This window comes from Lagopus leucura, unplaced genomic scaffold (assembly GCF_019238085.1).
Source record: "Lagopus leucura isolate 7727_CA_CO unplaced genomic scaffold, USGS_WTPT01 Super-Scaffold_100002, whole genome shotgun sequence".
In the NCBI taxonomy this organism is placed as follows: Eukaryota; Metazoa; Chordata; class Aves; order Galliformes; family Phasianidae; genus Lagopus; species Lagopus leucura.
In genome coordinates this window covers 31,211,444-31,225,336 of record NW_024962263.1, presented here as the reverse complement: position 1 = coordinate 31,225,336, position 13,893 = coordinate 31,211,444, and the positions used below count along the sequence as shown (strand labels likewise).

Here is a 13,893-nt window from a genome sequence, read left to right as displayed (position 1 = left end):
AATATAGGTATATATATATATATATATAGGTCATGTATAGGTAAATGCTTTTTAAAATTTTTCTTCCCTAAATAATTATGTTATTAACTGTAGCAAAAAGCAGAGATGAACAAAAGACCTCCATCTGGAACTTCATCTACATCTAAAAGCACATCACCAACTCTCACACCTTCCCCATCACCCTCTCCGTCTCCTAAGGTTCACAACGTGGAGTCCTCTCTCTCCTCTTCTCACAGACAGGCCAAGAGCAATGGTTCCAGCAGTGGTACTATTACAGAAGATGGTGAGTAGATCACTGCAATTACAAGTGATTCATTTATCAAGAGTACATAGTGTTTAAAACTATAATTGTACTGATCTATTGTCTGTCTGCATGAAAGTGAGAACATTTTCTTACGTAGAAAAAAATATTTTAGTCTTTTCTGCTTTGAGATTTCCATTCCAGCAGTAATAGTGGGTGTTTATGGTCCAAAAACTATGATTGCTTCCAGTTTGAGGGAGATAATTACCATTCTGAAGCTATCATAGAGCATGTAGGCCACTTTTATGGCATATCCTTTCTTCCTCCATTTTCTGGCTTAAATATGCTTTTCCATCACTTACTAAGGGTAGAAAACTTCTCCCCAAATTTGAAATGAAAATGTTTTTAATAAATTCAATGAAACACATCATTATGGAAAGACAATTTTTGATTCATAACAATTCATACTTTTCCAGTGAGATCATCTATTTTTAACTTGAATTTTTAGGTCTAAATTACAACTTCTACATATAAAAGTCCTCTTGCTACAGGATATTTGGAAGTAGAATATCAATTACTTTTTTTTTTTCTGTAAACATTCCAAAAATTGAGAAAAATAACATGACTCAAAATCTATTAAATAAGAGATGTGGATACTTTTATTTAGTTTCTGCAAGAGGCAGATGTCCTATATTCGCTGTGGTTGTTTTTTGTTTATTTGTTTGGAAAGTGTCAGGATTGATTTTTATTTTCATTTACGCTAACTTTCTGCTGGCACTGTACTTCCCTGTCTACCCTAAAGGGAGGTGTTATTTGACCCACTTTCTATCCTCTTATTGTGTCCTAGCTGTAACATATTGTACTGATGACTGGAGAAAATCCTTTCACGCTTCAGTTAGTGCCATTTTACAATAACGACTTGATAACAAAAAAGTTGTCAGGTTAGAAATATATAGAGAGGAAAATAACTGATTCTTGGAAAAGAAAGGGAATTCCCCAAGCTATCAGCTGTTATAATCTCACCTTGAGAAGCAGCGCTTTATGACAGCACCACTAGAGCTATGATACAGCAAGTTTCTTGCAGAGGTATAGATTGTCAGAAGCTGAAGTAGTTCTGGGTTCACTGTGCTTGTAAGCTTTTATACTTGAGTGGTCCTTTCTTTCAAGGTCTTCTCTTATTGTTAGTTTTTCATCAGTAACAGCTTAGAGGCCCAGCAGTAATCAGAAGAGTAGTTATGTAGTGTTAATTATTTCTTATTTCAAGTAAACTGAAATGAATTTATCAGTTCATTTTCTTTGGTTATGGCTTGAATGACCAGTAGGCAGCGTGATTCAGAAGTGTGCATGGTTTTTTCTTAGGTAATCACTTGGTGGACCATCAGCTTTTTCCTATTCTGAGAACCAGTGATGTAGAGAATAATGAAAGAAGAAGCCACATGAGAGCAAAAGGAGGTGGTGACAACTTGGAGAAAGGTAACTTTATCCTACTTCTACTCCTATAGAACAGTGCCAAAGAGGTGCTAAATGTAGCAGAGCTCAGAGAACCTATGCTTCTTTGTTCAGGCATGCAGATAAGGAGACTAGATATAAGTGTAAGTAAAGCAAACTTAGAGAAAAAGCAAAGGTGAAACAACTTTCAATGTGGGAATTACAAAATTGAGACATCTTTCTGGTTTTGTTCGAAATTGCTGTATAATACAGGAAGAGAGAAAGAGGAAAGGAAAACTTGAAAATATTGTCTAAGATTGGTATGCCTTTACAAGTTAAGCATATCAAACAAGTTGTCAAAATAAGTCCTTGTTTTTAAAGACAAAGAAGGAAATAAAACCAAAGTATATTTGAAAATAGAATGGTTATGTCTTTGCAATGAAAGCAAGTTTACATATATATAATATAGTTTCATGATATATATATATATATATATATATATATATATATATATATATAATATATATATATAATATAATATAGTTTCATGATATAATGTTTTCGGTCATGTTTTTTCACTTAGAGTGTGGTGACACACTGGAACAGATTGCCCAGAGAGGTTGTGGATGCCCCATCCCTGGAGACATTCAAGGCCAGGCTGGATGTGGCTCTGGGCAGCCTCGTCTGGTGGTTGGTGACCCTGCATATAGCAGGGGGTTGAAACTAGATGATCTTTGAGGTCCTTTTCAACCCAGGCCATTCTATGATCCTATGATATTTTTCTATGATATGTTCTTCATTTTACATTAGTTTTTTAGTTCAGATGATAATTGTGGTAATACATGCATTGTTTGTGACACCATAACAGTAAAAATAAACAGAATCCTGAGTTCAGAGAAGTACTGTGTAATCAAGAGAGGTAATGGTGAGTTAATCTAAAACTGCACTTGTTTTTTAACTAGGTAATCATATTTCAAAAGTGTTTTAAGAGTTGCTATCAGGTCCTCCAGCTTTTAAGTTGATCGGACTTTGAGAGGAGGCCCAATATCCAGACCTGTTAGCCTGGGAAGGTAACCTTATGAAACTTAAATTCTGCTCAAGTTTCACCTTAGTTGGACATCAGCTATCTGTGTTCAAGACTGGATGTCAGCTGCTTGAGCAGAAGAGATTTGCATGTACCCTTGTTGTATCAATGTTTTCAATAAGTGAGTGGGTAGGTGCTTGCTCTACATTTTACTTTCTTGAATCATGCTATGGAAATTCCTCATTCAGTTCACTGCCTTCTTGAAAAGTTTTGATGTGTAGACAGCCTGATCTGAATCAGCCTTTCAGGGCCAAGCGCCTGCATTTTAGGCATTAAAGCTGTCCTCAAAAGTTTGTTTATTAAAGATTGTTTTTATGAGGAAGAAAGGAGGATACAGCAAAAGGATTTTATCCTACCAAGGTATGACTAGATAGAATTACAATAAGACAGTACTTTTACTTTTGGTGCAGAGTAAATGTTATTGGTTTTATTTTGCAGTATGTCATTGTGTGGAATATATCATTTGATAATATATCCTCAGCAGTTAACATTGCAAAGATCAATACAATTAATCTTTTCTGACCCTTTTTTTTTTCTTTTTTTTTTTTTTTCTGACATTACAGATGAGCTGACTGGCATCCTTAAAAAATTGTCCCTTGAGAAATATCAACCTATTTTTGAGGAACAAGAGGTAAATATTTTTTAAAAGGTTTATTTTTTTGCTGTTTTAGAAAAAGTATGACATGACACACATTGCATTAAAATTATGATCCAAAATCTCAACTTAAAAATTAAAGTTTTACAACCATTTCTAGTTGCAGAAAGGACCTTGAAACATGGACCAAAGTCATATTCCTAGAATTCTCCAGGAACATATCAATGCTTTTTTCACTGAATCTACATTTTGGTTATAGATGCCTCAGATATTTTTTTCTTCCATTTTTGCTTCCTACTTTCTCTATATATGTCCATATCCAATGGGGATGAACAGTTTATAGGACTTGCTGTACTACTTCTGAAATCACAGCTGGAACCTTACTTGCAGCCAGAGAACAGCAGGCTGTGAGTCGCTGAGATGGTTGCTTTCCCTACTTTATCCACTATGAATAAGCAGAAGGTGATTTTAAACTGGAGAACTTGAGTGTTGCTGTAGATAAGACCTGCAACAGTGACTTACCTGAAGGATGGAATTAAAAAAAATAATTAGTGAAAATGAAAATAGTTCATTTCAGTGTTTAAGGCATCAACAAATGCAAACAATCATTGCATGTTTATTTGTTGGAAGGCAGAGGGCAGTGAACGGACATGTAATAAATTGCTATTGCTGTGGAGTTCAAAATTCAGCACCATGTACTCTGGGCTTATTATTGTTCTCTAGAGTGATAGGGAATAAAGCATTTTGTAGAAATGCTTGTGTGTGAAGTTTCTCTCAATATGAAGTTATAGATGTTTGCTTTTATCACAGCTTTGTGGATGTTCTGATAGAGTGTAACTGATTTATGAACAAACCCTAAATTTTCCTTAGGAGGCAGTGAAAAAAAACACACAGTATTCTGAAAATCCAGCTGTGCTTTTAAAGGTGAGAAAAACCTTAGTCTGACCAACAAACAGTTGCAGTAAGGAAAAGACTGTGTTTTTCTAAAGACCAATAAAATCCATGAACATTTAAACTATGTCATAACAAACAACTGAAGTATTAACAGCAGATTTAATATTCAACAGCAGGGTGGAAAAGTAGGTACCATTTGAAGTTGTCAATTTATTAAAGTTTTTTGCATGCACAATATAGAATATATTTCCAGTAATTTTATATAATTAAAAAAAAAAAAAAAATCTATCCTTCAGCAGTGAATCTTACCTAGGTAAACACTTTTTCCTTTTTCACATGCAGGTGGATATGGAAGCCTTCCTTACTCTTACTGATGGTGATCTGAAAGAACTGGGTATTAAAACTGATGGTTCAAGGCAGCAAATTCTGGCAGCTATTTCTGAACTGAATGCAGGAAAGGTAGGTTTTGAAATATGTTACTTAATAAGTTAATTCCACGTTTGTATTGTTAATTGAATATATATTTGGAAATTAAATTGCAGATGTTATCTGGAAAAGTGAAAGAAATGTTTTCCAAAGAAGACATTTAACATACTTATTGAAGAATACCTTCTTTTCTGGTACCACCTGTTCTATTGCATAAACTCCTCCCTAGTTCAGTAACTGTACTGCTCTTATACAGAGTTTTACAAAGACAGATAGATTAAAAATTGACACTAACACAAATGTTGGCCACGTTACGATTAGTGAGCAGTGATTTCAGTGACACTAAGTTGAACGTGACGTGAAATGTCTCCTTTATTTTTCCCACTAACGTTTATTTTTTTGTAATTAGATAAATGATCACTTCTCTCATTTCTCACTTATTTTCTTTCTGCCTTGTCACGTATATTTGTGGTCTAGTGATGATGTACAAGAAGCTCTGTTAATGTCAAAGAGATTATGGACTGGAGAATCTCTTTAATTTGGACTGCTAAACTACTCAGCTGCTTTTTAAAGTTTCAGGGTTCATTCTCTCTCTGATATTGGAAGCTCACATAAACAAAACATAAAGATAATTCCCCAAGGTGAGATCAAAAGCAGCAGAGACAAAGCTACAAATTTGGAGAGAACGATGATTTCCCATGCTGCTATAGTCATGAAGAAAATCCTGAAAATGCTTTTACTGATGTCTGACAGTTTCAGGAGGCTGCAAAATTTTCTATATATATGGTGGAAAAGGATTTTATATTATTCCTCATAATGCACTGTGACTCTCTGGGCATAGAAATGCATATTTTCCATGTTTTTGTGAACTTGGAATATTTTTTTCCTGAAACAGAAATATTTAATGTGGTTTTGTTTTGTTTTCCCAGGGACGAGAGAGACAGATTTTACAAGAAACTATACACAACTTCCACTCTTCCTTTGAGAGTAGTGTTAGTAACACACGGCCTCCTGGTCATTCCCAGAGTAAGTACCTCCTGACATTAACTGAATGGCATATTATTATTTCTAATTAATTCTAGTTGGAGGACAGAATGTGGAAAACAAGCTAGTTAACCATTCTCTGTGTTTGATGCGCATCTGTGTCTTTTACTGAGACTGTAGAGAAGATTTCAAGGTAAAAAAGAAGAGATATTTATAAGATCTGTGCACACACTTCAGTAGTATTTGAAAGGAGTGTAAGATTTTTGTTTTGCATTTATTATTGTTGAACACAGAAAATGGACATAAGTATAGCAAAGTGAAGTATATGTTGAAGAGCAGCAGTGAGAGGTGAGTTTCTACATGATATAGGGTATTTGGTTCTTTTTTTCATAATGTTTATATAAGTCAATTTCCTTCAGTGTGATCAAGTAGATCCAACGTATTTGAGGTTTGAAATTTAGCATAATGGCTTTAACAGCTACTTTACTTATGTATTTCTGTATGCATGCATTTATTTTGTATAGGTAATATTTTTATATGACTACCTGCAGGTGCCTTGTTTAGAATACATCCATTCCAACTCCCAATGTTAACTGCTAACTATTGCAATGGCTAGAAAAACTAAAACTGCATTTTCAATTCTAGATATATAATCAAAATGTATGGAAAGGTGTTCTGACCTACATCAGCTAAATACATTCAGCACAGTCACACTTAGATGTTAAAGCTTTAAATTTCTGCCCTGCTAGCAGTCTGAGCCAAAGACAGATACACATCTGTCAATCGAGGTCGAGGAATAGGACGAAACTTATTCCTATGTGTATTTCTGGACCTATATTTTAGCAAGAACATAGAGACAATGAATGGCTTTTAAGAAACTTAAGTACCTCTTACTGTCCTTCAGTTGCTTATTTTTCACCTTGCATCCACTCATGAAATTACAACACTTGTTTTGTGGTTATGCTAAATATTTGAGGTATTGTGTTCTTTAGCAGGCCTATGTAATGAATGAGTCCCAGTTGTTCCAATCTCATTCAGATGAATATCATTAAATATGTGAAAGGAAGTTAAAACTCTAGTTACACTGCTGTCTTTGTGAAAACTGGTCATTGCTGAGGTCATTAGCCAATGTGAGCAACTTCCTGAATTCCGTGTAGTCCACATGACTGAAAGCCACTGTCAGGTGTCAATGAATGCACTGTGCAGCTTTCTTCCCATTCAAAGAGTAGTCAGGATGTGTGGGAACTTCTGGATGTCTCTTGATAACATCCCAGACTTGAAGAGCCTCTTCTGTAGGTACTACTAGGTGAGCAGAAGCCAATGTTTGGAATTTGATAAAATGATGCATTGAACAGGAATTACTCAATAGCTGAAAAAATATAGATGTGAATTGTCTTCAAGCAACTTGCTGGTAAGCAGAAAACAGTTATTGTGGCACAGAGCTGGGGAGAATGTTGTTTTGTAAGAATGAGGCAACAGTTACTCCCGCTCATCAGAGATCTCGCTTTTGGATTATTGTGTGTGAGAGCTCCATGAAGTAGATTTGGCTGAAATACAGCAGTGGAAGCAATAGCAGAGGAAGTGAACATGTAGGTAGAAGAAATTTCCACACCAGGTAAGCTGCTTTTTATTTTAAAAAGTAGCAGTGGGACCTTTACATAGTCTCTGGAACTTGAAGTGATTTCTAGGAAGGTGTAATATTTTAGAACATAACAGCATCTGTTCTGAGTGAGATCTGAAATTCACAGTCACGTACAGCTGTATCATCTGGTCTCATCTGACATTTGTGTAAAGAGCTACTTGCTTTCACATCGTTCATTTGTTGTGAACTTACCATGTCCTTTGTCCATTTCCAATTATCCTATCAGATCAGAAGCTACAGCAGATGATTTGCTCCTTCTTCACTGCCTCCCTCCATCTCACAGATGATTTTATAGATATCTGTGATATTCTTCCTTAGCTGTGTTTCTTTTTTTCAGATGGAAGTCTTGGAGGCTATACCCTATACCATAGTTTTTCTGTCTTCATTTCTTTTTTCCACTATATCCTTTTAGACTTGAAGATACCAGCCTGACGTAAAATTCTCAAGATGTAGGCATGCTGTTGACTTACACTTGATACAGTAATTGCTTTTCAAGTATCTTACCTTTTCAGTTCTGTTACTTCTACTAGTTGCTTCTAGTACTTTGCTTTTTTAAGTACAGTGGAAGACTGAATTGGTACTCATTGGAACTGTGTGTTACATGGTAGATCACCTACTGTGGGTGAGCTGAGAGCTTAGCATTTTATACAACCATTCATACGTTTTTGGTTTTTTTCCTGTATGCCTAACTTCATATTAGCTCATTTTTATCTTCATCTGATTTCATCTACCTTGATGCTGTCTGGTCACTGAAGTCTCACAAAGTCCTTTTTCCACTACACTGTTTGCCTTTGTTTTTGTTTATGTGAATAACTTGAGTCAAATTTTCCTTATATGCCCTTTCCTGAGTCATAAGTCGAATGGCCATGTAGTCCTCTGTGAAATGCTACTGGTGAATCTCTCCACTGTGGAAAGTCACTGTTTACTCTGACCTTCTGTCTTCTGCCTTCATATCTATTCTTTATCCACACAAGAAATGTTTTTACTCTCTGGATTCCTTGTCTTAAAAGCCAGCCTTGGAACTTGCCAAACACCTTTTAAAAATTCAGGCATCAAGTGAATCTCTTCTGTGTGTACAATACTGTTGGCTCCTTCATGAAATTCCAGTAGGCTAGTGAAACAAGACATTCAATTCCCTTTTTTTGATTCTTTTCCACATTTTCCACATTTTCCAACATTTCAGAGGTTCATTATTTCAATTTTTTTTCATGCTTACCTTCCTCCTACTACTTGCCTTCTCTGTGGTCTGTGTTTCCCTGGATCTCCGCTGGAATCTTTGAAAAGATGAGCATCATTTTTTATCAGTTCTGTTACCTGGCAATATAAACAAGAATCTGCTCTCTGTTCTCAGAAGTTGAGCTGCTTAATCATTGACTTCCTCTAGAACTTGTGGCTTAGCAGTTTTTTACTTGCTTTGTGTATTTCTTTCATAACCTTTTTTTAGCAGTACTTTAAGTTAAGAGACCTTGGAATCCCACATAAAGAAGGCTTCTTTATGTGAAATGGGAACTTTCACAAGCTTCTCCATATTAATTACACTTAGTTTTTGGTGTTAACTTAATTCTGTTGCTCTTATTGCTATCTAATAGTTGGATGGCATAATTGCATCTGAAACTGGTTACTTCCTCAGAAATGTTTGAAAAATATATGAAATATATTTTTCATAATATATTCATAACAATAATATGCTTTTTGCACGGCCTACCACCACTGCTTTTGCTAGAGCTCTTTCCGGATACATCAAGCTGTATGAGAAGAAAAGCTGCTTGATGATTCTCCCTTTCATGATGTAGCTCATGTGGTAATAGTAGTATCCTACTCTTTCAACTGTGTCAGTGTCACTGTTTCATACTTATCACTGTGACCTCCTCAGTATTTTGAGTAATTTTAAAAGCTTAGTACCTAAAATGGAGTGGCTGCAAGTGTAGCTCTGCTTTTGTGAAGCCTTTAGGGATGTAATGAAGATAATGCACTGCGATCTGAGCATATCCATAAGGCTTAGGAAAAAAAAAAAGAAAAGAAAAAAAAAGGGGGTGGTGGTGGGGGAACAAAACTAACTTTTTGTTGACTTCCTGAGGAAAAAAAAAGCTCAAAATTATTGGAAGCCTGCAGACCAACTGCCATCACCAAATTTGTGATTCTCTACAACTTCTACACTCTTCCCACCCAGCTTCAGTTCCCCAGAAAATGCCCCATTCCCCACTGCCCAGGCTCAGTTCCTCTTCTGCTGCCACTGGTGTAGGAACTGCTGGTGCTTTTCCAGCCTTGTTCAATATATCAAGCAATAGAAACAGAAAAACATGTATATGAATGTTTCAAGAACGGAAAATAGAACAGCAGTAATTGTGTTTACACTCCTAAGAAATGCAGTAGAAGGAAAAAAAACAATAGGAAGAAAAGGTAAAAGCAGTGCCATTAGCAATAAAGGGTTGACTGCATAACTAATTTCATGCAACAGGCTTAGTTAGAGAAGATACTGCAGTTTCTTCTTAAAGGATTTTTGGCCATTCATACTCCATTGCTAGTTTTTGGAACCTCAGCTACCTTCTGATTGAGCACCTCCTGCTGAGGCCTCTGCTTCAGAGCTCTCTGTGATATTCACTACAAGAAAGTAGAAAAGTTGTCAAGTGTATATTGGGTTTTGGCAGCTGAGCTGTTTCAATTTTAGTAAAGTTCACCACTGGGAGAGAGATTACTTTGTGCATCAGGTTCTGTGTTATCCCTGGGGCTGGCACTGAGATGTTTCTTCTTTGCAGAAAACAATAGGCTCTAAAATATAATCGTTTTCTGTCAGAATGATATTGAGACCTCCCTTCTTGCCTCTGCCAATGATACCAGATCAGGCTGACTGTCCAGGCTGCAGAAGCTCCACATTTAAATCTGTTCCTGAACTACATAAGGCAAATGATTATTCGATATAAATAATGCAGTGGCTTCTGGATATATAAGCCAGTAGGATTTAGGACACCATGGTTCTTATCCCTGTTCGGAACACGCAAACGGTACTTGCATGAAGAGTTGTCTTAGTATCTTTATTAATGGAATTTAATTGATGACATTCAGAAAATTCTGCTGAAATTAATTCTTTCCAAGTGTAAACCTCAAAGAAATTTTGACTTTATAATTTCCAAGGAAGAGAAAAGGCTTAACATTTTCCCACTGTGTTCTAATCACAACAGACAGGTTTCTGTTCCTGACAAGAGAAACTGCATACTAGGATGATGTTGCTTTTTAATAACCCAGTGAATGTTTCAAAAAGAACAAATAAAACCACTCTATTAGATTTCTGCTTCATTGTTCAGATTTAGAGCAGATGAGCAGTGGAGGCATGAGGAAAGATGAACTGCTCTGCAATACAAAAATTTCTGCTTCACTGAGATAGCAAGCAGCAGTATAAAGTCTGATTTTCTTAGAAAACTCCGGATTGAAGAAATGGTACTTGTCACAGGAAGTGTTTGAATTAGTATGTTCAGGCAATGTGTTTGCTTAGATGATTCTAGTAAAGGAGCAAATCAGAACTTTTTGAATACCCAGTTGCCAGGACAGATATTTAGGGGATTTTTGTTGGTCAAGATCCACTCATTCATCAAAGGGCTGAATGTGGCTGACACTGATCCGCAGGTTCATAGAGATAAATGACATGAAAGGAGGGAGAGCTGAATCTAAAACATGCCAAATCAGAAATAAAAAGATGAAGAAAGCTCATATGGATGAAATGATATTGCATGAAAAAAAAAAGAAAAAGAAAAAGAACTGAAAATAAACTTAAAATAAAATGATTTCTTCTTACAGGAGCAGGCTTAAGATGAGTAAAATGAATTATATAGGGTCAAGCTGTTGGAGTCAGATGTAACAGTGAGACTGGGAAACGTGAACCTGTTTGTGGTAACTGTGGAATTTGTCGGTCTTCTTTAGAGTAAAGCTTTGAATCTCACTGGCTGCAAGTCGTCAGATTTATTTATTTATTTATTTTTTACAGCTCCTGGCTGCTCCATAAAACCACAAGAAGCTGTTGCTCCTAAGAGGTAGCTACTGGAATAAAAAGAGATTTTGATCTTACAGTGAAGTCTGGGATGCAGATGAGTAAATCCAAGCATACAAATGAAAATTTGAAACTTTAGTCCTTGGTACACTTGTATAGAACTTTATGAATTAATGTTAATGATTCCAGTCCTACAAGGCCTCAAAGAAAGTAATGAAAAGATTGCTTTTGTATTTCAACCTAAGAGTTGAATTGTTCAAAGCTTCCATGGTTTGGATTTTAAGATAAGAAAGGAAAGCGGGAAGAATGAAGATGTTTGTTTTCTACTTAGTCTTCAGTGCCCAGAGATGAAGAACCCCTGTAGACAAGATCAAGAGCAACAAAACCATGAAAAAAGACATGTAGAAAGTGTAATGGCTTCATGGGAAGGAATATAAAGGGAAAGTAATGCTGCATTCTTCATTAACTGAAATACACTTTATCTACTCAGTATTTAGAGATTAGAACAGTAAATGTAAACACAAAATACCTGTTTGTAAAAATAGCACTTTATTTAAGAAAATTCATTATATGTTATGGATATTTAAATATAAATACTGTTAAAATATTTTATATTGCCAATGTGTTGTTTTGAGAATAAAACCATTTAAGTGATATTGGCCGTTTTTCTTGAACACTAACACTAGCAGATCCTCAAAGTGTTTTGAGAACTTTTTGTTAATGTTTGAAAGGATTTGTACAGAAATTATGAGTGGAAGTAATTTTCTGTTTAGTAAATTCATTTTCTATTAATCAACTAACGTATAAGTTACCTGAAAACTCAGATTCTATTTCCATTTTTCTGAAAACTCATAAATATTTTACTTGACCACTGTTTGAGATCAGTATATATAATGTGGCAGTACTAATGCAGGTAAAGTCAAGAACATCCAGTGCAGAAGATTAATCTCAGTTCCCTCCACATCTAAAGGTCCTGCCTTCCTCCTCCTCACTGTACAGGTTTTAGTGGAGTTTGGAAAAAAAATAGGTAGAGGTGTGCATGGTGATAAATAGAGATAACAGCAGCAGTGAAAGCAATGATGCTCTGCTTTCCCTAAGGTTGCTCCAGGTTGGGCAGCTGATTCTGTGATGGCTTCATTGATTTGGCCACCTGGGGTACTGTGCCAAGGCGCCAAGAGCAAACAGCAGAACAGCTGAGCCATGCCAGGGAAAAGTCAATGATGAGTGCTGATTTGGCTTTTTTGTTACTTACAGTGTTATTTACATTAAAAATGTCAAAACAGAGTAACCTTCAGAAATTAAACCTTTTTAAAAATATATGTTTATCTGTCAAGTGAGATAGCTAAGAAGGGAAACAAGTATTTTTATTAAGGAGAAACTGTACTACTAGCTCTTTAGAGGAAGATAAGTGAAAAGTGGGATATGGTATCTTTGCAGAGACTTTATGAAAGAATAAATAGCAGGGAATAAAAGTGGAAGGGAAAAGAAAAAGAAGAAAAGTGTGTTGGTAAAGTATGTCAACTGTGCTTGTATGTATCTATATGAAAATGAGAACTGCCTTTGATAACAAATAAGGGTCCAATGAATTCTGAAACATCAAATGCTTCCCATTGGTTGCATGTGACACAAAAGCTACCAATCCTGTTATGTCAGTCTTCGGTATTAATTTGTGGCTTAGTAAGGTTTTTTTCTTTGCAAAATGTTATACTAGTGCTGCAGTCCACATTCACAAGTGCTAATTCTGGCTGTTTCTGCTGTCATGCATTGGTGGGATAGAGAGGTCTCCCTCTCTACAGGGCATTGTCACTACAGACCAAATTGCCTCCATTCTTAATTTCTTTAGTATTAATTATTATTATCCTTTAGGAGTCTCTTGGATTGCTTGCAGCTCACGGTGTTGCTTTCTCAGCAGACATCCAAGGGGTTGAAATCTCCCATCAGGAAGAGAGCTTGCAGATGCAATACTTCTTGTAGTTGAAGCAAGAAGGTCTCATCCACAGGCTCCCCTTGATCAGGCAGCCTGTAATAGAGCCCAACCACCAAATGTCCTTTGTCTTGACCCTGGTTTTTACCTATAAAAAGTGGTGCAAAACAAAGGTTATGATCAATTTGTTCATTGCAGGCATTTGCTTGAACAAAAAGACAACTGAGAGACTACAACCATCATTTCACTGACCTGTCCTGATTGGTCAAATGTGAAAGGCTGTTTCCCGTTTGCTGTTCACTTACTGTGTTTTCTTTTGTAGTTTAAATGAAAATCTCTGTTAGCAAAGTTTGGATTGCTTACCTAATAATGAAAAACATCTTCTAAGATTTGTAGAATAATTAAACAGAAGAAGAAATAGTTCTTGTTATGATTAGCCTAGGATTATGAACTTGACTAATCTGTAGTCGATAATCATAGGATGTCTTATTTAACAGAGTAGGACTGTGTTTTTGCAGACAGCTCTTATAAGGTACTTGGAATTTCATTTTCTTTTTTCCTACACTTTGAGCATTAATCAAGATCAAATTTTAAATAGAGATATTTTATTATCTGGAAGTGATTCAAACAGTCATCTGTAGTATTTTTCATGCTTCAGCAAATGCTTCAGTAAATGCCTCAGAAGCGAGGTAG

The 13,893-nt window shown here is 35.8% G+C and overlaps 1 protein-coding gene across 2 annotated transcripts in view; it reads left to right on the top strand.

The window, feature by feature from the left end:
- Positions 1-11,930, top strand: part of ANKS6 (ankyrin repeat and sterile alpha motif domain containing 6) — a 38,740-nt gene extending 26,810 nt beyond the window's left edge. The window contains exons 12-17 of one of the 2 annotated variants that reach the window (XM_042869842.1): positions 199-283; positions 1,601-1,714; positions 3,317-3,384; positions 4,585-4,701; positions 5,598-5,694; positions 11,274-11,930. In XM_042869842.1, the coding sequence (XP_042725776.1) occupies positions 199-283; positions 1,601-1,714; positions 3,317-3,384; positions 4,585-4,701; positions 5,598-5,694; positions 11,274-11,323 (531 nt within the window). In that variant the 3' untranslated portion in view covers positions 11,324-11,930. Of the gene's footprint in view, positions 1-93; positions 284-1,600; positions 1,715-3,316; positions 3,385-4,584; positions 4,702-5,597; positions 5,695-11,273 lie in introns of both variants that reach the window. The other variant, XM_042869841.1, reaches the window with a different exon arrangement.
- Positions 11,931-13,893: the final 1,963 nt, after the last annotated feature.